The following is a 25,525-nucleotide window of genomic DNA, read 5'->3' on the forward strand; positions in this document are numbered from 1 at the left end:
TTTGTGCACATTTGTCCCCCTACCTAAGACAGGGGACAGCACAGTGTTATCTTCTCCACCTGAATTCAAAAAGACATCCAGGGTCTCCTGGTCAGACACATCCATCAGATCCATCTGCTCCAGCAGGTCAATATTCACTTCCATGGATGACATGCTGCCCATGGGCTCTGCAAATAGACGAGCACAGGAAGAAATTATAGGTTTTATCTTTACCAATACTTTAACAAGGTGAATTTCAGTTGCGCTAGGCGAGCTGCATTGTGTTTTCTAGGTATAAAATCTCTCCTGCCTCTCCCAACTTCTTAAAATAGAATTTGAAGCACTGTGTTATTACTTGGCATGAGCCACTTTGGTACTTTATATCCCTCCTAGATGAACCCTGGTGACTATGACCTTTTACCCCGTCCACAGAAGTTTTCCTGTTCCCCTTCAGCCCTGTCCTGGCAGGTGCTGAGGACAAACCCATCTCTGCATTAAGCAAACCTTGGCTGCTGGGAGTGGGGTGCCGTCTCCAAGAGGCAGACATGCCTGCAGCAGCACGAGGTTAGCAAGCTCCCTGCCAGATGCACCTCTGGCCTCACCTGCAGTTGCCCCCAAACTATTATATGCCAACTGAAGTTTTCACTGCCCCTGTGACATTAGTCTTCAATCTTCACAGCAAAGTTTGGACATCCGTAAATGGTGAGTTGGAACCGAGAGCTCCTTGCAGTGAAAGCACAGACTATGGAACAAAAATCATCCCACCAGGAAGAGGAGGCACAAGATTCCTAGGAGTCTGTCTCGGCGTGGGCCCTGGTGAGGGATGCCTCCTGGATCTGGAGTTCCTATGTAAACCGTCGCTGTGGTCCAGAAAACTACAAGCCAGTTAAGTCACCCCAGCTATGATGGTGCGTGGCAGAAGCAAATACAAAGCATTTATGGATGCAGACACACCCTTAACCCTGGGTCTCACAGGAATATAAAGTCGACACAAAATCCAATCCAGTCCAGAATTTACAGTGTGCACATGGAAATACGTCACTATGAGTGATGGTCAGCAGAAACAATCTCAGTATTAGCATCCTTTCCGAAGAATCTTAAATGACTAAACATTTTAATAAAATTCAAGATGGAATAAAAAAACGAACACGGAAGGTGTCAAAAATAAAAGCAGGCATTTGAAAAAGAGCCAAATAACTTCCAGGTAGGAAAAATTTATTCACTAAAATTTAAAACTCCAAGCATGAGTTAAACTAAAGATTAGTGACAACCAAATAGAAAATTAGTAAACCAGAAGACAGAATGAATCAATTTTCCACAGCAAAGAAATAGAAGGATGGGAAGTATGAAAGAGCTTAAGAGAGACGGAAAATGCAAAAGGTTAAGATGTTCACAGTTCCAAAATGAGAATGGAGACAGTGTGGGGAGCAGCAGTATTCAAAGAGGCTGATTATTTTCCAGATTTACTGAAAGACCTGACTTCCCAGATTTAGGAAGCAAAATATATTCCAGGCAAGATAGATAAAAGAACTTGTGACAGCAACTGCAGTGACACTGATGAACAACAAAGAGAAAGGGCAGATTAGGAGAGACAAGGAAATAATTAGACTGACAGCTTCTCAACAACAATAAAAGCCAGAAGACAGTGGAATAGGAAGTTCAAAGAGGTGAGATAAATGTCATCTCTAAAATTATATAGCATTAAATAGCATTTAAGATCAAGTATAAGATACCAGCACTGTCAAGGCAAAACCCACTTCACCATGCACCTACTCTCACTAACGGTACTACAAAGAAGGAAGATGGTGATGAATCCCAGAAGGAAGGGCTAAGATGCAAGAAAGCATGTTAAGTGAAGAAACCTCTAAATTTGTGAATAAATATAAAACTGAATAAACCAGTCATGACAGTATCAAATTTGGGGAATTCAGTCTGGCAGAATTAAAGCACTGAGCAACAGTGACACACACGAGAGGCTGGTGTGCTAGAGCTGAAGCAGTGCAAGACCTCTGTTTTATTTGGGGGGAAGATCAGAATCTGATTCTCTTTTGGCACAGAAAATCATTAAAATTCAGCACTAAAATAAGAAGTAATAAGTACGTAATTTGTATTTTTAGCTGGAGGAAGGTTTAGTATAGTTTAGATGATCCCACTCGAAGTGGCAACATCCAAAGCAAGGTAGTCAGGAGCCAGCTGAATTCGGCATGGTCTGCATCAAGTTTGACCAGGGCGCTGACCTTGGCTGTGGCCACGCTGATGTCACAGAGCTGCCCCACAGCCTGACTGACCCTGATATACCAAGGCAGTGCTGTCCTGGGGTGTCCTCAAGGCCGACTGTCAGGGGGAACTTGAGGGCACAGTGGTCAAACTTGTTCCTCTCAGCATCTTCTGTGCCAGGGTTGGGCTGCTGGGGGCTGACATGCAGGTTTTCTTTTGTGGCTTTGGGGGCCTTTCTGTATGACCTTGCTTTGAAAGGAGCAGAGGCTCCCTTTTCTGTCCATGCCATCCTCTTAAAGAGGGCAGGAGTCTAACTTTTAAAACAAGAGAGAATAAAAACGGACTAAGAAACATATGAAAAGCTTTCAGGAAAATAGAAAGCACCAAATAAGATGGTAACAAAGTCAGGTACATCAGTAATTACAGTAAATGTAAATGAACCAAATTTACCAGTTAACAGAGATTTTAAGACTGAATTAAAGTGATAAAATTTACCTATATTCTGTTTATAGGAGACACTCCTAAAACATAAGGACACAAACATTAACAGTGTAAGGAAAAATGGAAAGTGGGCGAACAAATAATTAACTTCAAGAAAGCTGACACAGCTATATTAATATCAAACAAAATAGACTTTAAGTGAAAACAAAAGCAGTATTGGGGTAAACAGGACTTCAGGAATTTTTAAAGGTTCATTTCACCATGAAAGCAATTCAAAATTTCTGTGTGACTATATATTTTGTGGCTATGTTTTTAAAGAAAAAATGGAAGAATGACTAGGAAAATGTAACAAGTCCATAATCATGGGGGGAAGGAAGGCTTAATCTACCTCTTTGATGATAATTAAGCAATTCAACTTTAGTAATAATAGGTAATATTTGAACAACCCAATTAAGAAGCTTGATGAAATTGACACATGGAACTTAATGTCTCTCATTTAGAATCTCTCTCTCAAGTACACATGAAACATGTAGGAAAAAACTATGAATCAGGCCATAAAGTAAGTCTTGAATAAAAAAAACCAAAATCCCATTCTCCAACCACAATGAAATTTAATTAGAAATTGGTAACAAAAGGGACCTTCATGCATTATTTAAAAACACACTTCTAAACAGTTCACAAGTCAAATAAGAAATCCTAATGGAAAAATTTAAATATCCAGAAACTATTATCAAAACTTGTAGAATTCTGTTAATGTGGTACGCTAGTGAAAAATTCATAGCTTTGAATTCCTTATATTAAGAGAAGAATGCTGAAAATTGAGCCTAAATATTTAAATTTACAATCAGACCAAAAAACAAAACCCCAGAATTTAATGAAATAAAGATATAATAGAGAGGAACAACGAAACTAAAAGTTAGGTCTTTGAGAGAACATTTGGATATGTTTTGTGTAAGATTTGAGAAAGAGAAAACACACAAATTAACAATTTGTGGAATGCAAAAGCAAACCCAACCCCAAATACTACAAAGATTGAAAAGAGAAATATGGACAATGTTATGCTAATATATTTGAAAACTAAAGACAAGCTGAACAAATTCCACGGAACACTTGCTACAATTAAACAGGAGGGGCCGGCTCCGTGGCTGAGTGGTTAAGTTCACGTGCTCCACTGCAGCGGCCCAGGGTTCGGATCCTGGGCACGGACATGGCACCGCTCGTCAGGCCACATTGAGGCAGCATCCCACATCCCACAACTAGAAGGATGTGCAACTAAGATATACAACTGTGAACAGCGGGGGTTTGGGGAGATAAAGCAGGAAAAAAAAAAAAAAGATTGGCAACAGTTGTTAGCCCAGGTGCCAATCTAAAAAAGAAAAAAAGAAAAAAATAGGAAACCTCTGTAACCCTCAGAGAAAAAGAATAGGTAGCTCTTCCCACAGAGAAATCCCTGGTCCTTGACGGTGTTAGAGGCGAGTTCTACCCACCACGCAGGAGACAAGTGATGAGAGAGCCCATGTGCGTGTGCAGAAAAATCCACTAACACTTAACTGCCAGTTCTCCCTCACAGCAGACACAACGCAATTCCAATCAAACTCTGCACAGGGTGTTGTCATAGAACTTCAGAATCTGACTTTAAAATGTATACAGAAGGATAAAGAGCCAAGAAAAGCCACGGCAACTCTGAAGAAAAAAGAATGTATTGCTATGTGTAGCGGTATGGAGAAATCGTCCACCACATACCAGACTTGCTATAAAACACGGTTTCTCAACAACACTTTGGACCAGATAATTCTCTGTTGTAGGGCTGTCCTGTATACTGTAGGGTGTTTAGCAGCATCCCTGGCCTCTACTAGATCCACCAGATGCCAGGAGCACACCCCACCCCAGTCACAACAAGCAAAACTCTCCAGACAATGCCAAATGTCCCCTAGGGGACAAAACTGCTGTCGGTTGAAAACCAGCGCTTAATGAAGAATTACAGTTAAGCGAGTGTAGATCTGGCTCAAGGCTGGACGACAGAAGAACGGAGCAGAAAAGAGAGCCTAGGAAAGACTCGCCATGTGTTGAAAGTGACAGAAGACGTTGTGAAGCTGCGGAGAGAGAATCCTGGGGCTGAGACAAATAGTCACTGCTATGGAAGAAAAGGAAAATTGGATCCTTACCTCACAATGCACAAAAAAATCAACTGGGGGTGGATTAAAGAGCCAAATATAAAGTGGAAAACAAAACTTTTAGAACACAACATAGTAGAATGTCCTCGTAACTTGGAGGGAAGGATTTCCTAAACAACACAAAAGCACAAACCATAAACAATAAGATGGGTAAAGCGACCACATTAAAAATAAAAACATTTGTCAAAGGCCCCTCCAGAAAAGCCACTGATTGAGACGGGGCGTCTGCATCAGCTGTAATCAGCAAAGGCCAGGCCACAATAAGGGAATAAGACTCAGTAAAGGAAGACGACCAGGAGAAGAATGGACAATCAAGGAAATACGAATTAAAGCCAAAATAAGATGTCATTTCACAGCCAGAGATTGGCAAAAATTTAAATATCCAACACTACCAAGTGTTGACAAAGATGTGGAGTAACTGAAAGAGGCACATACAGCTAGGGAGATTGTCAAGTGGTGCAGGTACTTTGGCAAGCAATTTGGCAGAATCTAGTAAAATGAAAAGGATGCATGTCATATGACTCAGGAATTACTGTCCCACTTATATACCCTAAAGAAGTGGTTCTCAAAGTGTGGGCCCCAGAGCAGCAGTGGTTTCCCCGGGAACCGATTAGAAACGCACATCCTCAGGCCCCGCCCTGACCTGCGGAATCGGAAGCCTGGGGGCCCAGCACTGCTATGAACAGCACCGAGGGAGGCTGGGAGGCTAGCTCAGGCTTGAGACCCACTGCCCTGACAAAACTCTTAACCCGGAGAGACGTGTTCTAAGAATGTCCACAACAGCAGTGTTTTTAATAAGAAATAACTTGAAACAACTAAAATACTCATCATCACAATAAATAAATACATTTAAGAATGAAAATGAACAAATTAGAGTGAAACGTCTCAGTAGGGATGATTCTCGAAATGCCTGCCCGAGAAAGCAAGCTGCGAAAAGACACACAGGGTGACGCCGTTTCTACCACGTGTTTAAAATCTGCACAGCCTGCCACGCACTGTCTTGGGAAATGCCCATGTGCGGTCAAGGAGACGGCGGAGGTCCTGTGGGACGGGCCCCTCGACGCAGTGGCTGTGGGCCTGCACTGTTGGTGGTGATTTCCTTCTTGAGCTGCGTGGTCAGTACATGGATAATTTTATTATTCCTTATACCTTTTTGTATGTCTGGAATATTTCGTAACATTTTTTAAATATCTAAAGGAAATATGGTAAAATATTAACACGTTAAATCTGGAAACATGGGCTACGTTACAGTGTTTTCAGTTCTTCTCTGGATATTTAAAATACTTCCTAATTAAAATGAAAACCAGTAATGGATCACGGTAAGTGTCAAAGTTCTGAATAAACCCTCATGGGGAGATAATCAGACAAAGTTAAGATCATAAGCTGGCAATTCTATTTGAGATCTTTTGCATTCCAGACTGCATCTTGGGGGAGACTGAATTTTAGTAGAGGTGCATTTTCATCGATTCTTTCTTTTCTGACTTTGTTCATCACAGCCTGGGCAGCACCTCCTTCTCCTCCCTGGCACTGGGTCCACCCTGCAGCCCAAGGGCTGAGTCAGAGCATCTGCGGGCACAGGGCACCCACTGGCTCCAGAGCATTTGACATTGTTGGACTTCCAGGTCAGAGAGACCCACGGGAACCGGAGACCTGGCTGCGGGAACACACCGGCGCAGAGGAGGCGTCTACAGGTGATCTGTCTGTAACTAACTGCAGTCCAGACATCCCGGCACTCAGCAAAAAACGCGCTTCAGAGAAGACGGGAGTCACGTCAGGTGGAAGACAAAACCTGGGTCAGGGGCTGACCAAGTACCTAATTGTGTCCTGATGGCGCTCAGCACTGCGGGCCGCGGTGGGGCCCAGGGCCCCTGGCCCCAGGGCTTCTGCACCGCCTGCACCCCTCTTCAAGCACATCAGGTCCCCGCTGTGTGGTTCTCCAGCCTCACCGCAATCCGAGTGGGCACAGATGTCCTTCCATCCTCTACTCTGATAACTTTCTCGATAAAACTTTCCATGCCTTTGTCTTAATTAAAAAATGATGCTTTGGAAAGTGAGAAAAATTCAGACTATTTCTGACTTAGTGGAATGAGTCCAAAATATCATGTTCACTGTAGAGCTTTTTAATTCTGATTGATTCCTCTAGATTAAACACCCCCGTGTTCATCCTTGGAGACGAACCCTCTGGAAGAGGGGGTGTGACGCGCCAGGCTGGGCAGTGTGAGGGGCGGCTCTGGACAGCCCTGCGGAGAGATGCCCGTGTGCTGTTTGTGAGCGCCTCTGCGGCTGCAGCTGCAGCAGAAAGCTAAGAGGCCAAGTCCTCCATTTCTTCTTCGAGGCTTTCAAAGCCACACATGTTGGCAACATGTTCCTGACTCTGTTTTTGTCACCTTAGGAAAAAAAGAGCCCAACACTTTTCTGAAACTTCAAGAAAATTAGTTTTTTAGGTGCTTGAAACCACAAAAGTTCACTTTCTTAATATTTGGGTGAAATCTGTCCAGCACGTGTTGCTGGGCACCCCTCTGCCCAGCACGGTGCGGTGCTGTGCTGGCCACAACGGGGCCTGCCACACACGACTCGTCCCCCCCGTCTCACGGGCTTCCCGCCAACTGACAGGGCCTCCGGAACCTGCGGCGCCTCCCGCACTTCAGCTCCACTCTCCGAGCGTGGTTCTGGGTCTCCCCGTGACAGCGGGGCTTCTTGCCGGGCACCTTCCTGTTCTCGGCCTCCGCTGGGCCTAGCCGTGCGCTGAACACTTAGCAGGTGCTCAGACCTAATGTCTGCTGGACTAAACTGAATGAGGACAGAGTTCAGTTGTTGAGCAATGAGAGTTTCTATCACTGTTCTCGCCACTGCCCCCCCTCCTCCATGTCCTCTCGGTCTAACGCTCAATCTGTGGGTCAGATTTGCCTGCGCGTGTGTCTGTTACGGACTGAATGTCTGTGTCCCCCTAAAATTCCTATGTCGAAGCCCTAATCCGAGGAGGCGGGGCCTTTGGGAGGTGATGAGGGTTAGACGAGGTCATGAGGGGGGCCCCCTGCTGGGATTAGCACCCTCTTAGGAAGAGTGAGAGCTCTCTGCCCTGTGAGGACAAGGAGGGCTCTGCCGGGGAGCCAAGTGGCCAGCTCGCTCCGCCTGGATCTCAGCCTCCAGAGCTGCGAGAATCAGCTTCTGGGGGTTAAGCCACCAGCCTGTGGGGCTTCGTTACGGCAGCCCGGGCAGACCAAGCCGGCGTCCTTCTCAGCTCCTGCCCGCGACAGAACACAGGCCCCGGGAGCAAACAGGGACTGCTTGCCCCATGACCAGCACCAGACACTAAAGAAACTCAACGTCCTCTGAGGGAATATGCAGTGTGACTTTTCCACACGAAGATGGAGTCCAGACGAGTGGGACAGAGAGAGGGAGAGCTGACTCGGTGGAGACAGAGTGAAACCTGGATCGACGCATCCACTGCCAGTGTGAACGGCCGTATCCACACGACACCCCCTTCAGGGCGTCCTGAGGTGCTGACCTACTGCCCCTAATCTGCTTTCTCTACACTATTTTCCTTCCTCTCTGATTTCTTTCACCTCTCCCGGGGGAGGACATAGAAGTGGATGATGAGGAAGGAACTCAGGGAGGGTAACAGGGATGAATTGGGGGGGTGCAGTGGGGGGCACGTAGAGAACATAAGCCGAGGCCTGGCCAGGGCCCAGGAGGAAGGTTGAGTCTGGAGATCTGGGGAGGAGGGGGGTCTCCAGGAGGTGAGCAGACGCTGAGGGGGATAGGAGGGCAGGGAAACGGGGACGCCCTGGACACCTGTCCCCTGCCTCGGACTGGGCGCCACAACCAGCTGCTCCTGCGCTCTCAGCGCTGGCGGAGGGACCCGGGAAGCTGCCCAACGCCGCGGCAGCCGCCCACTCCAACTGCCCTCCCTGGTCCCAGGTCGTGGGAAGGAGAGGTGGCTGAAGGAGCGGGCGCCTGACTTTCCCGCAACTCAGCTCGTTCCTGGGACGACCAGAGATGCAGACAGACATTTATGCATCCAGATCTTCACTGCAGCACCAGTTACAGAGGTAAAGAACCTACATGTTCATCGAGGGAACTGGCTAAGTCTCTTAGGAGCCGTCCTGACGAGGAAGATGGAGCTTTTGAAACATACCCTTTCAAAGAATTTTTAAAGTTAGCTAGAAAGCCAGATATACGTACAGTTTGATACCAATTACATAAATAGACTCTCTCTCACACAAAGCATGGAAAGAACCACCCTAAAATGGTAATAGAGATTACTCTGTGCTGTAGAATCATAGGTAATGCTTCTTTTTTTTTCCATATTCCACATTTTCTAAGTATCTTCAACAAAAGCCTGGAACTATAGGAAGAGGCAAAAAAGAACGGCCAGACAAAGCGGCCTGATGCGTCCACTCTGATTTTTGGGGTCCAGTAACAGAATGGGACTTGTGAGGACTTTATTCCCCACTCCACCCCGGGAGCCGCAGCACGACCCCCTCTCGCACACGCAGGGCGACGCCCTCTGCCGGCGGCCCTCCCCAGACTTGCCTCGCCTCTCCGCGATCTGCAGGTAACCTGCGGACAGGTACTGCTCCATGTCCTGCTGGAAGGCTTCCTCAAAGAACTTCTGCCGCTCCTTCAGCTTCAGCTGCTGGGTGTGCTCCATCTCCAGGACCTTCTGGGTGTGCTCTGCATCGAGTTCAGCTAAGGAAGAAGAAAGAATTGGGGTCAGGGTTTGGGAAGGGACTAAGATAGGAACAGGGTATAAATACCTACTCCTGTCCACGCTCCAAGGCTGACAGCGTCACACTCGGGCTGGCACTCTGACTGGGACAGAAGCAGCCTCCTCTCCCCACTTGGCTGCACTTCTCCCGTTCCCAGCTCAGAGCTGGGCACACAGAAAGGACTCGAGGTTTGTTGGAGAGCAGGTGTGTGGCCAGGTGGTCTGAGACAAGCGTCTGCTCCTGGCTTTGCTGTCTATAGCCTGCGGCCCGGCTGAGTCAGTTAACCCTCTGAGCCTCACCTTCCTCATCTGAAAATTTGGCCTAGAAACATTAACCCAAAATTGATGTGAAACTTAAATGAAATAATGTAAAACAACTTTATAATTAAAGTGAGCAGTGACCCTTCAAATTAGGGCCAAGTTAGTAATACCAGGCAAGAACTATTAACATAAACAGCCTTGGCCTTGTCATACAAACAAGAACCCCAAATTCACCTCCGTAATCACTTTCTAGTGGTATAACCTTTCCTCAAGGCACGCAGAGAGAATACAAAAATGAAATAAGGGTCAGGCATAGACCATTATTCACCTGGTACATGGGCCAAGGGTTATTTCTAAATTCGCTTTTAACTCTCAAGGCCTTTGTACCTCACGGGGTGTGGTATGCAGAATTCTAAGATGGCTCCCAAGAACTCTGCTCCCTGGTGTTCACACCCTGCATACTCCCCAGGACTGTTACACGATCGACTTCACAACCACAACTAGGTTATGCCATGTGGCACAGTATGTGCCTTTAAGTAAGAGAGTTATCCGGCTGAGCCTGACTTACCAGCTTCTTAAACGGGCCTGGGCTTTTCCTAGAGAAAGAGATCTAAGTGTGAGAGGGATTTGACACAAGGAACATTCTCCCTTGCTGGCTTTCAAGATGGAGGGGACCATATAGCAAGGAATGCTGAGAGCAGTCCCAGGCTGACAGCCAGCCAGAAAACAGAGGCCTCAGTCCCACCCCTGCAAGGCGCTGGTATCTTGCCAATGCCCTGAAGGAGCTTAGAAGTGGATTCTTCTGGAGTCTCCAGAAAGGAATGCAGCCTGGCCGACACCCTGATTTTAGCCTGTGAGACCCTGAGCAGAGAACCCAGTCACATTGGGCCTTGACTTCTGACCTGCAGACTGTGAGCTAATCTGTGTCACTGTGAGCACAGAGTTCGTGGTGGTCTGCTGTGCAGCCATGTGGGAATACTCCAAATGAGCCGTCTGTATGAATTCCTGCCCCTGCCCAAATCCGACTGGCTGGAGAACTGAAAAATGACCACCTCAGTTCTTTCCCGTAAATATTTCGCAACACCTACCCAGTGGCAGACACTATGCAAGGGTGAGTTAGGCAGGAGAACGGACAGTTTCAGCTACCTTACTGTCCTGAGATAGCCTTAGGGCCCAAAACACTGAAAAATACTTTCACCCACGGCACCATTCCTTCTGGTTCATCTCTGGGGAGTGCCAGCATCTTTGGAGTGTGAGAATTCATACAACCCAATAACAAAAAGCAAACGTCCCAGTTAAGAAATGCGCAGAGGATACAAATAGACATTTTTCCAAAGAAGACACACAGATGGCCAACAGGTACCTGAAAGATGCTCAACATCACTAATCATCACAAATCAAAACCACGAGATAGCGCCTCACAAGTGTTAAAATGGCTATCATAAAAAAGACGAGAAAATAAGTGTTGGTGAGGATATGGAGAAAACGGAACCCTTGTGCACTGTTGGTGGGAATGTAAATTGGTGCAGCCACTATGGAAAACAGTACGGGGGTTCCTGAAAAACCTGAAGACAGGAATTCCATATGATCCAGCAATCCTACTTCTGGGGTACATATCCAAAAGAAATGAAACAGCATCTTTTTTTTTTTTTTAAAGATTGGCACCTGAGCTAACAACTGTTGCCAATCTTCTTTTTTTTCCTCTGCCTTTTCTCCCCCAAATCCCCCCAGTACATAGTTGTATATTTTTTTAGTTGTGGCATGTGGGACACCACCATGGCTTGACAAGTGGTGCCACGTCCATGTCCAGGACCCAAACCGGCGAAACCCTGGGCCGCCGAAGCGGAGCCCAAGAACTTAACCACTTGGCCACGGGGCAGCCCCTGAAACAACATCTTGAAGAGCTATCTGCACTCCCACGTTTATTGCAGCATCATTCACAATAGCCAAGACATGGAAACAACCTAAGTGTGTCAACAGATGAATGGATAAAGATGACGTGGAATATGGATACAATGTAATATTATTCAACCACAAGAAAGAAGGAAATCCTGCCATTTGAGACATCATGGATGGAACCTGAGGGCATTACATTTAAATGAGATGTGTCAGAGAAAGACAAATACTATATGATTATCACTTGAATGTGGAAACTAAAAAAGCCGAACTCACAGAAACAGAGAGTAGAGTGGTGGTTACCAGCAGCTGGGAGGGGGAAATGGGGAGATGTTGGTCAAAGGGAACAAACCCGCCATTAGAAGATAGTAGTTCTTGAGATCTCATGCACGGCGTTGTGATGACAGCCCACCAATATCGCGTTACATACTTCAAAGCTTCTAAGAGACTAGATCTTAAATGTTCTCACCACAAAAAAGAATTACTTATGTGACATGGTGGAGGTGTTAGCTAACTCTACAGTGGTGATCACACTGCAATATAGAAATGTATCAGATCAACGTGTTGTACATCTGAAGCTTACACAATGTTTTATGTCAATTATATCGCAATAAAAAATCTTTGGGGTGTTATGAAGTGATTTTTAACAACAAAAAAACCCACAGCAGAACTTACAATAAACAATGGTGTCCAAGGTCGTCCTTGTCATTCTCCTACCCCCACAAACACCCAACACCACATTTCACAGCTCCTGAGTACAATGTAATTCTGTCTGCGTATATCTTAAAGACTCGATCATGGAGTTTATTTTTAATCCCAGATCAGTTATACTCCCCAGTACTTAGGACATTCTGGGTATTCTTCCTGTATCCAACTCTACATATATGCAGGGAGTACAAACTAACATTAACCAAAGCAACACAAACAGGAAAGTAAATCTCCCTGACTACATGTAATTCCATGTATAATACTCACAATGTGCATTCTACTCACACTATTATAATCACTATGTGCATTCGCCATATTTCCATGTCGCCCTAACTGACACCCCCACCTCATATCTTGGTTTACAGGGAGATGGTCTGGAAAGAGCACAGGTTTTGGAATGAGTCTGGACTCGGGTCCTATCCCTTTTGGCACCTCCTATCACATGCCTTTAGCCTCCCTCTGATGTGAACTGCAGCTCTGGAAGGCAGCTCCAGGTGAGCTCATTCATGTGCCTACAAGGTCCCACCTCGAGGCCATGCCCATGCATTTCTATGTTTTTCTGGTCAGAGTATTCTCTGAATCCCAGAGAACCTACAAGCAGCAGAGCCCAGACATTCTGGGGAATTGAGGCAGTTCTGAACCAATGGGTGACAGAAGGATCAATGCCCCAGTCTCCCACCCTTTGAATGGACAATTTGAGGAGGCACCCTCAACACTTCTCAGAGATCCTGGGGCAACTGCAGCCCCTTGGCTATGGCAGCAACTTCAAGAATGCATCGCTTTATTGACTCTTTCTCCTTCCTTCTCTCACTCTCTCTGTTTCCTCACTCTCACTTCCCGGGATCACCTCCCAAACTACCCGCCGCAAAATCCTCATCTCAGGTTCTGCTCCCGAGAAACCCATGCTGGCACATCTATTGCTAGCTAGAACTAACTTAACCTCTCCGAGTCTCAACCTCCTCCACTGTACAAGAGGTAAAAATACCGAATTCCTAAGGGTGTTGGCAGGCTTAAATGAGGTAACATAGGAGAATGACCAGGCACAGAGCATTGACCATGGCTGACAGCTAATATTAATACCAGCATTATTTAAAACAGACTCTTGCAAAGGAAATAATATGAAATCCTACGGTGAACCAGGATGAGTACAGCACTGAGGATCACCCTAACTCTCTCAGCTCCACTCAGACACTCAAGAATTAGTGCCCTTAATAAATCGGTAAGGAATTTAGAGTGTACTTGTGAGAGGGGAAAAAAATGGAACTGAAGAGGATGTCTTTTCATTTGTTTCACTTCAGCTGTCAACCTCTCTGTTCAAATGCTTCACGACTGCCAAGTGCATTAGGAAAGTCAACCCTAAAATAGCTTAAGTATGCTTCAAACACTTCAAACGAAGTTCAATTAATCTTAAAAAAAAATAATTCCAGAATAAGCAGCTCAAAAACAAAGATCAATGTAGAAATCATCAAAGGTGTTTTCATTAAAGCATATCTTGTTTTAACTGAATTAAGATTTTCTATAGAGATTTATGTAACTTGGAAACTCATTCTGCTCAAGACTTCTGCTTCAAAAGTTCAATTCTCTCATGTTTCTGAATGGTAAGGCCTGCAGTTTTTCATCTTAGGTTTTCTATATTGGGATGAAATTTAATCATGTCTCAACTCTCGCAAAAGGGAGGGTTGGATTAGAGAACTTAAAATGACTTAGAGAAAAATCACTGTTTAAGTTTTAAAACATGCTCCACACTAGTTATTTGAAATATTCCCAACTCCACTTTATTTCAGAGCGCCCTGTAGGTCTCGGGGCTGACCACTAAGCTGGAATCGCTGGGAACTGAGGACACTACACTGCCCCAGCGCCCACTCAGGACGATGATGAAAAAGCACTCAGTGACATGAAAAATAACCGTCCCGTTCAGCAGCTAAGACAACTCACCCTCAGCTATGCGCCTGAGCGATAGAGAGGATGCTCTAATCATGCTGTTTGTCCCGGAATCATCAGTCCAGCTTTCGCCAAGAAACAACTACATTTGGGAGCAGTGAAATGATGGAAGGACACTGAGGGAATATTTCAAATCTAGAGGTTTACAGCACCTGAATTTTAGAGTGACTATGGAAAAATATAAATCACAGAACATTTTCTACAAGGAAAAATGATACCTTGTTCACATTTAAGATGCCATTTATTGTACTGGGGAAAGCCAGACCAATACAAAGATTTAAAGAACTTCAACAAATAGCCTTGAGATTATAAAGAAAAAAAATATGAAAAAGATGCAGTAGTTAGTTTCTACCAGGAGTCAGGAGTAATCACTTAATTCCATTATCAACCCAGGTCTGTGTCTCCTTTCATCTCAACTGCAGATCACTGCTCAAGCTCCATCTGACTGCAACTTCCACTGTAGCCACCACTATCAATTTCAAACGGATAATTATTCAACACAACAAAAAATGCTATTACCAGTGAAGATGGTATAATCAATTCTCAATTATATGTTTTAATGGGGCATAAGGATAGCAGAAGATATATGAAATATAAAAAAAAATCCATCAAGTTCATTTCAGGAACACTTTCAACCTATTTCACAACTAAGCCTTTTAACAGAGCTGATAAGTAATAAAAGATAGTGAGGTGTTAATGACTGAAATGGCCCCCAAAGCTGCTGGGAGGAAGGAAATGGCTGACGTGAGGAAAACCAGGATAAACCTCTCTGTTAAAAGAGTTAATGAGAATCTCTTTAATCCAAAAATGTTAAAAGAGAAACAATAACATTTAATTAAATAAGAGTTAAGAAAAAGAGTTAAAAAAGAGATTCTGGTAATCTCTACATAATATTAAAGATTGGTGGGCCAGCCAGGTGGCAGAGTGGTTAAATTTTCATGCTCCACTTTGGCAGCCTGGGGTTTGCGGGTTTGGATCCTGAGCACAGACCTACACATTGCTCATCAAGCCATGCTGTGGTGGCGTCCCACATACAAAAAAATAGAGTAAAATTGGCACAGATGTTAGCTCAGGGCCAATCTTCCTCAAAAAAGAAAAAAGAGCATTTTTCATTCAAGACAAGACCAAGAATAAATTTAAAATCTATAATTTACAATTCAGATGTTTTTACATTATTAGAGAATATGAATTTTGTGATACTAAAATATACGATTAAGGGAGAAAAATGAAATCACTGTAAATTTCTAAATACAACTAGTAAACAAATATCTTTCCAAACTGTTTCTGATAAAAATTTAACTGCCAACAGGCTGTCAAACTACATGATCACTAAAGACTACACTAAATTATGTCAGTGTGACAATTTAAAAATTGGGACCCACTATTTTTTATGCTTTTATTTGCATTTATTTATTAGGCTTTTTTTGATGCATAAACAATGCATCAATGCATAAACAATTTTTAATCTTAAAAAAGCACAAATAATAAGACAAAAATCCCTCTGTAATCACCATTAATAGATGACCACAACTAGCATTTTGGTGTACACTCATCAGGTTTTTTCTTTCCTTGAACTATATGAAATTGCAATATTCGATATTCCTTTTTTTTGTACCACTGGAAGAGCTGCATTGTTGTTTTTTAACTTTTTCCTTTGAAATAGTTATAGGTTCACAGGATGCTGTCAAGACATGTACAGGGCAGTCCCGTGCACCATCCCCCAATGGTAATAACATCTTAGACAATTATGGTGCATCCATCCACACCATCCATCCAGTGCAAAAAAACTGACATTGGTACCCTCCACAGAGCTGACTCAGATGCCACAGTCCTACGCGCGCTTGTGTGAGCGTGTGTTGGGGGGAGCTCCACGGAGTCTTATCACATGTACAGTCTTGTGTAATAACCACAATCAAGATATTCAACTGTCCTGTTACCACAAGGCTCCCTCTTGTGACCACTCTCTGCCTTCCTCCTCCCCCAACCACTAATCTGTTCTCCAACTCTATAATGATGTTATTTCACAAATGTTACATAAATGCAGTATATATATCCTTTTGAGATGAGCTTTTTTTCACTTGGCATAATGTCCTCGAGGTTCATACAAGCTGTTGCATGTATTGATACTTCGTTCCTTTTTTTTTTTTTAGATATAAAACACTTTTATTACAGAAATTCATTACAAACTTTCTTAAAGTTACGGGGGAAAGTGATTTAACTGGTAAATTAATCAGTATTTTTGCAAAGTTTGGAGAAAGAAAGAAATCTACTGAATGACTCTACTGAATGGTATGGAAAATAGCAGTCCCCACATCTTGCTCAATTGTCATCAAGAAATTTTTTCTCCATGTCACCAACCATGCCGTGAAGGTGTCCCACGTACAAAAAAACAGAGGAAGATGGGCAGAGATGTTAGGTCAGGGCAAATCCTCCTTATTTGTGCTTCCAAGACATGCAGAGGTGTTTTCAGGAGACAGACTTCCTTGACGGTCTAGAGTATAAGGAAGTTAACCTGGTAAGTTGTAGGTAGTCACGTTTGCTGGATAGCAATTCTATATTATTCACAGAAAACATACTGGAAAACATTTGTTGTGACTAATATCTCTTCCTTGTCTTCCTATGGAGAAACCATGAGATTCAGTATCTGGTGAGAGTTCACTTCCTTGTTCATAAATGGCAGTCTTTTCACTGCATCTTCACACGGCAAATGGGCTACTTCGTTCCTTTTTATTGCTGAGTACAATTTCACGTTATAGATGTACCAGTCTGTTTAACCATTCACTCACCGAAGGACATCTGGGTTGTTTCCAACTTTTGGCTACTTTAAATAGAGCTGCTATGAACATTTGTGTACCAGTTCCTCAATGAAAATAAGCCATTTCTCTGAGATAGATGGCCAAGAATACAATCGCTGGGTCAGATGGTAAGTACATGTTTTCGTTTTGAAAGGAACTGCCAAACTCTTTTCTGGAGTGACTATTCCATTTTCTATCCCCGTCATGGGTGGGGAGGTGGTCGGCTCCCGCCACGTTCTCGCCGGCATCTGGTGAGACCCGTTTCCTCCTCCTCCTCCCCAGAGTATGTGTCTGTCAGAAACAAGTCTCAACTTCCTCTTAAATATTTTCAATGATTTCTAGTTCTCCAAAGGTATTTTTAGTTCTTTGAGACTTTTTCCCCCTACTTTATTTTTCTTTACATTTGGACTTAGTAAAATATGTTTAATTTTAGAAAAATTCTGTTCATGAACTGAGGACTTGTCAGACGATGACAAAATACACAAAATTTCCTTCCAGTTTTAAAACCCGCCTATTTACCATTTAATAGTTACCTTTTATTTCTACCTTAGTTTTCAAAATAAGGCACACTCAACCATTTCTAAAGTCTCCCTACCTCCTGCCCCCACCTTAAAAAATGAACACAAATTGTCTCAGATCAGACCAAAAAGAGACCTTTAATTACATTTTCCTAAAATTGGGTTTTTTATAGATACATTTAAAAAATATCAACTTCTGTACCCTATGTTTCTACAGTTTTTAAAAGTTTACTGTCTAGCCTACATCAACAGTTTCCAAAACAGATTTATAATTATTTTATACCATACATTATTTCTATGAGTATTCCAAAGTATTATAGAGCCCTTATTCCCCAGAATTGGTATTTGGAAAAATATTCTCCTGTGCATGCTAAAGTTATTTTTTGAAAGAAAGTTAAAAGACTTTTTACCGAACTTGTTTTCACCCTCCCTCCAACACGCACATGTACGCTTACATACACCCCTTACACACATTTATCAAGAACCAAATGGTACTTAATTCTTTTACACGCAACCAAGAAAGGATACTCCTTACCTAAAATATAGTAGTTTAGAATACTGGCAGGTTTTGCAGACAGTCGGAATAAACAACTCTTTTAGACAACAAAGAAGTCATGGCAACTCCTAAGGAGTCACAAAGTTCAGTCCTTTGGAGCAGCTCCGGGAACAGCTGCTTCCTAAATCCATGTCATAGGAAACAAACACTATTCTAGTCTCTAAACTTCTGGAACACGTTTAAAATTCCTATCAGTTGCTCTGGAGGAAATGACCACTAACCAGAGTACTGGCAAAATAGTCACTGCAGAAACACCACGTGGACAAGGACTGCCGAAAACAGCAAGCTAGAGATGCTCCACGGCACCGTACCTTCTATGGGGTGGGGAGGCAGCCTAGAACACCTCACACCCCCACCCCCAGGCCTTGGATTCCCCATCAGTCAAAGGGAGGGGCTGGATGACATCCATAAGAAGGTCACTTCCAGTTCTTAAATACTATGGTTCTATTTTTACTTACTTTTGATTGGGGCAGGAAAAGGTCACCCCAAATCCTGTCTATTTTTTGGTAAAATGCTATGAAAGTCAGATTAGCAGTAAGGCATTTAGGACCTTTTGAATTAGTGACATTTCAGGAAAATTAGATTCAACTATTAACAAAAACCTGAAGGTATTCTTGCATTCATTTTCCTGGTCATTTTATTGCTTAAAGAATGATTAGAACCAAAAAGCTTAAGATTACTGGCTAAGTGAGGTGCACTCAATCCATCGCCAGAGGCTTCACGAGTTATTAACCTGTTCCGCCTTCAGGGGCTCCAGGTTGGGAGGCTGACAGTAGAGCCTGACAGCCTGAAACGAGTCCAAGTAGCACCCAGATGTGCTGTCCTTCCTGCAGGGTCTGCAAACAACTAAACAGGCAGATGAGCCACAGGCTAAAGAAGTGTTTCAAGTCCACGTGAAAGTACTATTCTGTGATATGTCGACCAAAGGTACTTTTCACCGAACAATACATAAAAATGCTGTAAAAAATCAAGCGTATATCATGTTATCCTCTTCTTTGGATGGTTTCCAATTTTTTCTTGTAAGACTAAAAATACTCCAGGCTAGAAGCTCTGTTGTGGATATTTAGACAAGAGCCTAATTTCCTAGAATTTTTAAGTTACATCCGACATTTTCCTGAATTTTACTTAGAGTATTGATCTACTTAATAATAATTTTTGTGGGGGGGGATATGGGGGAGGTTTAGACCGCTACAGGAATCCTTTCAAACCCCAAATGTGTTTCCTTGTTAGTACATAGAAGACTCTAGAAAAAGAAGTATAAAGCGGTGCCGAGGTCTAAGTGTGACAATGAAGTAGGAAAGAGTCCATTCAAAGGGTTATGGAGACAGCAGGCCAGTGCTTCATACCCTTTAATGGCATCAAAATCACCTCGAGGGCTGGTGAACACAGACTGCCGGGCTCCATGCCCAGGGTTCCTGATTCAGTCATTGGTGGGGCCAGAGAGCTTGCATTTCTGACTAAGTCCCAGGGGATGCTGATGCTGCTGGTCCCGGGACCAGGCTCTGAGAACCGCTGCGCCAGGGGAATGCTATCTGTGCATCCACTTCATTCACATTTTCACTTTGTACAAATATTTATACATTGGAAAAGAATGAATATAAAATGGGGAAGCTGGCACAATTCGTGGAAATGACAGAAACGTCCTCTCTTTAACTCATCTTTAAAATATCTATGAAATCATCTAAAAAGGAAAATCTCCAGCAGCAACCAAAATGTATAATTGTAAACAAGCGCGATCTACAGTCATCTTTAACGATGAGAGACAAGCGCCTTCAGGGCAAGATTCCCTCCATTCTGCGGAATCGCTTACCAGCCCTGGGCTCAATGGCTTGTGGCTTCATACAAAACGTTGTGACCGGATCTGTTCTTTGTCCTGAACCCAGATCTAACCAAGGGTGGGTCCTCGTCCTCTCCATTTCCAGAGACAACACGGAGAGGTGTTCCAATCATCTCCATTGAAAGGTTCATGTGAACAATATAAAATTATGTTTGTATTTAAAACTAACAGATAAAATTCTGCCAAATAAAAATTAAGAAAAGCGAAGGAAAAGTACACAAACCCAGAGTAAGATATGAGAGAAGGTATGCCAACAGATGCAGAAGAGATGTAAAAACAGGTGACTAATGGTGGGGTTCAGGATATGCTACCCCAAAATCTGGCACCTTGCATACTGAATATTTCAAGCTGAAGGAGTTTGAGAAAACGGCAGAAGCAGGAAGTTCGCTCTGACCTTCCTCCTGCCTCTCCCCCGGAAGCAGGCATTAGACCCTCATGTGAGAGGGGCCTTCCCCACCCCTGGAGGAAGGGAGCGTCCTCATCCCAAAGACGAGAAGGATCTGCGCACACAGGCCTTGCTCAGCGCCCCCAGTTCACTACACTTGCCAAGTACCCTTTGTCCTGTCAGATCTTTCCAAGACCGTCCACTCTTCATCAAACCCAGCATAAATACACCCAGGTTTAACTTTCTTTGGGTTTTCATTTCCTTATGTGTCACGTAAAACTTATATTAAATAAATCTGTGTACTTTTCTCCTATTAATATGTCTTTGTCAGTTTAATTTTCAGACCCAGCCAGGAACTCTAAGAGGGTCAAGGAAAACTTTGTTTCCTCCCCTACACTACCATGCCAAATATAGGCTAACACATTTTGAAGCATCAGTGAAGTTAATAATTCCATTTAAAATTAACACAAGAAATGATGGAGAAAATCTGATGGAGAAAATGAAATCATTTCAAGTTTTCAAAGATCATGGTGCTATGGAAAAGGATGAAAAGCTATCTAATGGATTTTTCCTAGTAATTCTGATATCACAACTTGATTATATATTTTTAAAAATGCGGGGCTGGGGGAGCCTAGCCCTACCAGATATTAAAACATTTCCTAAAACCACAATTTAAACATTATTAAAAAAGAAATGAATAGATCACTGAAATGGAATATCCCCAAAAGATTTTGACTCGACCGTATGCTAAACAAACATAATAAAGGATCTGTCAGAAACAAATGAGGAAGTAAAGAAATTTGTAATAAGTGGTATTGTGAAAACCAGCTGACCATTTACAAAATTAATTTTGAGGCATACCAGATGAATTAAATAATTGAATACCAAAAAAGATACATGGAAAAAAATTTTTTTAAACTGAATTAAATCTTTAACGTTACCAACACAGCGATCCTACACACTATTGAAGAAACTACCAAAGGTCAACAGATCTTATGTAACATGAACAGTAAATACTCTTGGATGTTTAAAAAAATACGATAAAAAGGGAAATGACAGACTGAGGAAAAAGTTGCCATGAGGGGCAAAAGACTATTATTTTACCATAGTGAAAAACGGAACAAAACTGTTGGGAAAAAATTAAGACTCCAACAAAACCCTTTCGATAGAAAAGAAACAGACAATTCAGAGAAGAAAAAAATGTTCAGCCTATGTTAAAAACGAAGTAACATTTCTGGCCAATTAAATATTAGCCAAATACAGACAATCCTAATAAGAGTGAGGTGAGACATTGTCATCATTAGTGACAGCATAAGTTGTTAAAAGACTCTTAGAAGGCAATCTGATAACATATATCGAAACCTATAAAAAATTCATACACTTTCACCTAATGACAGCTTTTCTGAAGATATATGCTAAGGACATAATACAAAAAAGAAAAGAGCCATCTACATAAAGAAGCTCATTTCTGTATTAAATGACACCTCCACTTGATGAGCCATCATGTAGCCATCAACAAACATGGTTAGGATAGTTATAAGATTACGTGAAAGAAGAATAAAAAGATAAATATGTATAACTCATCATATGAAAAAAGACTAGTAGGCACTCCCCCCAAAAATAGTTTCACTAATAAAGTGAGATTGTAGATGGTTGTTTGTCCTCAGTGGTATAACCTCTTAGGAATGTTATTATATAGATTTAGAAGTAAATATTCAAATAAGCATAAGATTCTATAAATACACAAAGTATATCTTAATGCCCCAATAATAACAATAATAATAATAATGATAATGATAATAATAATACGTGTTTTGACTTATCCAACTAATACTTTACTGGTTTTGGTGGTGTTATAAAATTAAATAATTTCTTATTTAAAAATATTCAATGTATGAATGTATTTAGTCATTTATTCTTATGTGCTATCATCAATGCATTTAATTTATTCAGTACATTTGATAAACACATTTACTATGTGCCTATAACTCCCTATAACTTATTGGTTCATAGTTTAAAATATACTACTTTATAACAATACTATAGTAAAATTTAGGGTTATCTGGAAATTTTATAACCAGAAATTTCTATTAATCAACATTTTTGAGCTTCATCAATATAAGTAGTTAATCACAATGATAAGCTAAGGCACTAAAAGATTTTAAAGACCTTTCTGAATTAGTAAAAAATTTTATAATACATTCTACTGCTTTGAAAATTGGTAATCTTTGACAGACTAAATGGTAAATATCAATGGATAAAAGGTTTGAATTAATCAGAAACTTCACAACCTTGAAAACCTGATATGCTTGTCATGTAACATAAATAATCACATATTTAAAAGTTTTGGAATAGCTCCACCTGCTATAAATTCATGGTCACTAAACATAATCTGTTCATGGGTTAAGACAGATCACACCTAAGGTTTCACGTCAATACTTTCTATTCCCAGATTCTAAACTTTCAAAACAAAAGAAAACAAGTTCTTCCAATTTCCAACATTTGGAAGGAAGGAATAACATTTACGCAAACAGAAACTTAAGGACACAAAAACTAAAAGCATCCCCTTGCTCCTAACATTTGGATTTCAGTAAAAAGTGGTGTCGATGGAATTTTCTCAGTAAGACAGTTCTCATACCTATGATGACAGATTTAGACTGGCTGCTATTTTATAAAAGAATCTTGAGAAATCTCCAAAAACGAAACTCATATGCCTGTCTAAAGAGATTTGGAGGAGGAGGGAAAAAAGAGAAAGAAAGCAGTGAGATCTCAGTACATCTAAAAGTAAGGCAATGTGAATTTAAAAAGGGGCTGGCCCCATGGCATAGCGGTTAAGTTTGGTGCACTCCACTTTGGTGGCCTGGGTTCACAAGTTCAGATCCTGGGCGTGGACCTACACCTCATCAGTCATGCTGTGGCAGTGACCCTCACATGTAAAGTAGAGGAAGACTGGCACAGATGTTAGCTCAGGGTTAATCTTCCTCAAGCAAAAAAAAGACGAAGATCGGCAACAGATGTCAGCTCCGGGCTAATCTTCTTCAGCAAAAACACCAAAACAAAATGAAACAAAAAAACCTGTTGGTAGTGAGTGGGCCTGGTGTGGAAGCCTACAGTTTGGGTTTTTTTTTAAATCATGAGAAAACCATCTGAGATATAGATACCAAGTTTAAATTTTCATTCATTATTAAAAACTTATTTCTGTATCTTACTCATCCAGGAGCAAGCAACCATTTGACAAATGTGAACTATTTTGACAGCAATCCCCTGAGATTAGTCTCACTATCAGAATGAGGAAATAAACTTTGGTTGCTTAAGTCAGATGGAAAAAAATGCAGTCTGACACCGCCACTTACAATTTTATGTTTGACCCCAAAGAATGTGTCAAAGGAATGCTATCTGAGAGTCTATAATTTGAGCATTTCTATCTGAACAAAAATGCTTTTCTTCCTTTTACAGGGGATCTGAAATATGGGAGTCCAGAAACACACAGGCTGCATGTGGTCGACAAGTGAGGCCGTCCTTGGGCGGCCCCTTTCTGTCAGCCCTCCCTACTCCCTGGGCACCCCACAGCTACCTTGGGCCTCCTCCTTGGAGCTAATTTTCCTGCCCTCAGTAGGTGGCATTCTCTTTTTTACCAGCATTTTACACTCAGCTAGCTGTGAACTAAGCTCTGCAGAAAATTTTTACAGGACGAGATCCTTTCAGCTTGTTAGAGCCAAGAGTCTGTGTTTTTAGGTTTAGTATCTCCCGGGGACACTTGCATTTTAACAGGACACTGTAGAATCCCAAACCCTTTAAAGCTCAAGGAGTAAAAGCTAAGTGAGGAATTGCTGTTGATCTTTCTAAGGAGGGGCTCCTGCCCATGACTGCCCAAGTCACACCACCGCTGGAGCCAGCTCCTGACGTCGCCAATCCCACTTCCACTCCAGGAACTCTGCTGTCCCAGGGTGAGAGAACCCCACTTCTTGTCGGGAAGTTCCCCACAACGCATCAGTGCAAAGCCAGGAGATCACAATCCTCTTCAGTCTCAGATTACACATCAGCAGAATGATTCTCCGTGCTGATGGAATAATTCAGACGTTAGATTGCTTTAGACTTTAAATATCTCTGAAGAATACTCAATAGTATTCAAAACAAACATCTTTACAGATGTTTTTACTATGCTGCCTTGATTTCAAATGAATTAGTCTAAAATCTAGAACTATGGTTTCAAACCTTTCCCAGTTTGAGTAGATGTACTTTTATTGACAATTTATTGAAAAAATACATGACAACAAAAATCTATTATGAATTCAGTAGCACTTTAAAAATGACTCAATTTTATTTTACACACATCTGAAATAGAATATCACATATATTCGCAATACAAAATATTTACCACATAGGACACAAAGCTCAACATGCTTTTGGATGCAAGGGCCTCTCATTAATGTCCTCATGTCACAAGTTGGAAACATTCTGCCTCTAAAAGGTTCAGTGACAGTCAAATCTCAGCATGCTTGAAAGCTGACCATATCTGCTGGAACCTCATCATTTCCAGAAAATATTTTAGAAGTGGGATTTATTACTTTCAATTACAAGCTAGTGAAGGCTTATGAATGAGTTACATGAATAAATTAGTGTTATGAATGGTTGCCTTGGTCCCCTCCCTCTTTCCACCACAAGTCCTTCACTGCCAGCTAACATGATGCGGATGAGACGCGGGCTCTGTGCTTCCCAGACAGGCTGGTGGTCTGGCCAGCGGGGCTGGCAGGAACAGGTACTGAGTAGATCCACGAGTCCAGAGGCAGAGGAAGAAGCTGCAGGAAGAGGGGACTAGCAGTGCTGGGGCCGGGGGGTGCCGCTGGCAACATCTGGGCAGCCTGTTGAGTCGTCTGAATTTTCTCACTTCCCTTTGTATTACTTCCTGAAATTTCACCAATTAGAGATTTATATGTTTTAACATATCCCTTTTAAGCAAGTAGAATACTGTATTTGGGAGCTCTGAGAAATTTTAATATTCAAAATTTAACGTGAATTAGTTTATTATGCTTTCTAATATTTCTCTCAGATTAACTGCTGTATAGATATGGAGAGAAATGTGTAGAAGGATGATTTTGAAGAAAG

The 25,525-nt window shown here is 42.3% G+C and overlaps 1 protein-coding gene across 2 annotated transcripts in view; it reads right to left on the reverse strand.

Moving 5' to 3' along the window:
* The window catches only part of DTNBP1 (dystrobrevin binding protein 1), a 118,751-nt gene that overhangs the window by 2,051 nt on the left and 91,175 nt on the right, over positions 1-25,525 (reverse strand). Inside the window, exons 8-9 of one of the 2 annotated variants that reach the window (XM_070244937.1) lie at positions 9,348-9,503; positions 60-167 (exon numbers count right to left, since the gene is read on the reverse strand). In XM_070244937.1, the coding sequence (XP_070101038.1) occupies positions 60-167; positions 9,348-9,503 (264 nt within the window). Of the gene's footprint in view, positions 1-23; positions 168-9,347; positions 9,504-25,525 lie in introns of both variants that reach the window. The other variant, XM_005603583.4, reaches the window with a different exon arrangement.

Source organism: Equus caballus, chromosome 20 (genome assembly GCF_041296265.1).
Source record: "Equus caballus isolate H_3958 breed thoroughbred chromosome 20, TB-T2T, whole genome shotgun sequence".
In the NCBI taxonomy this organism is placed as follows: domain Eukaryota; kingdom Metazoa; phylum Chordata; class Mammalia; order Perissodactyla; family Equidae; genus Equus; species Equus caballus.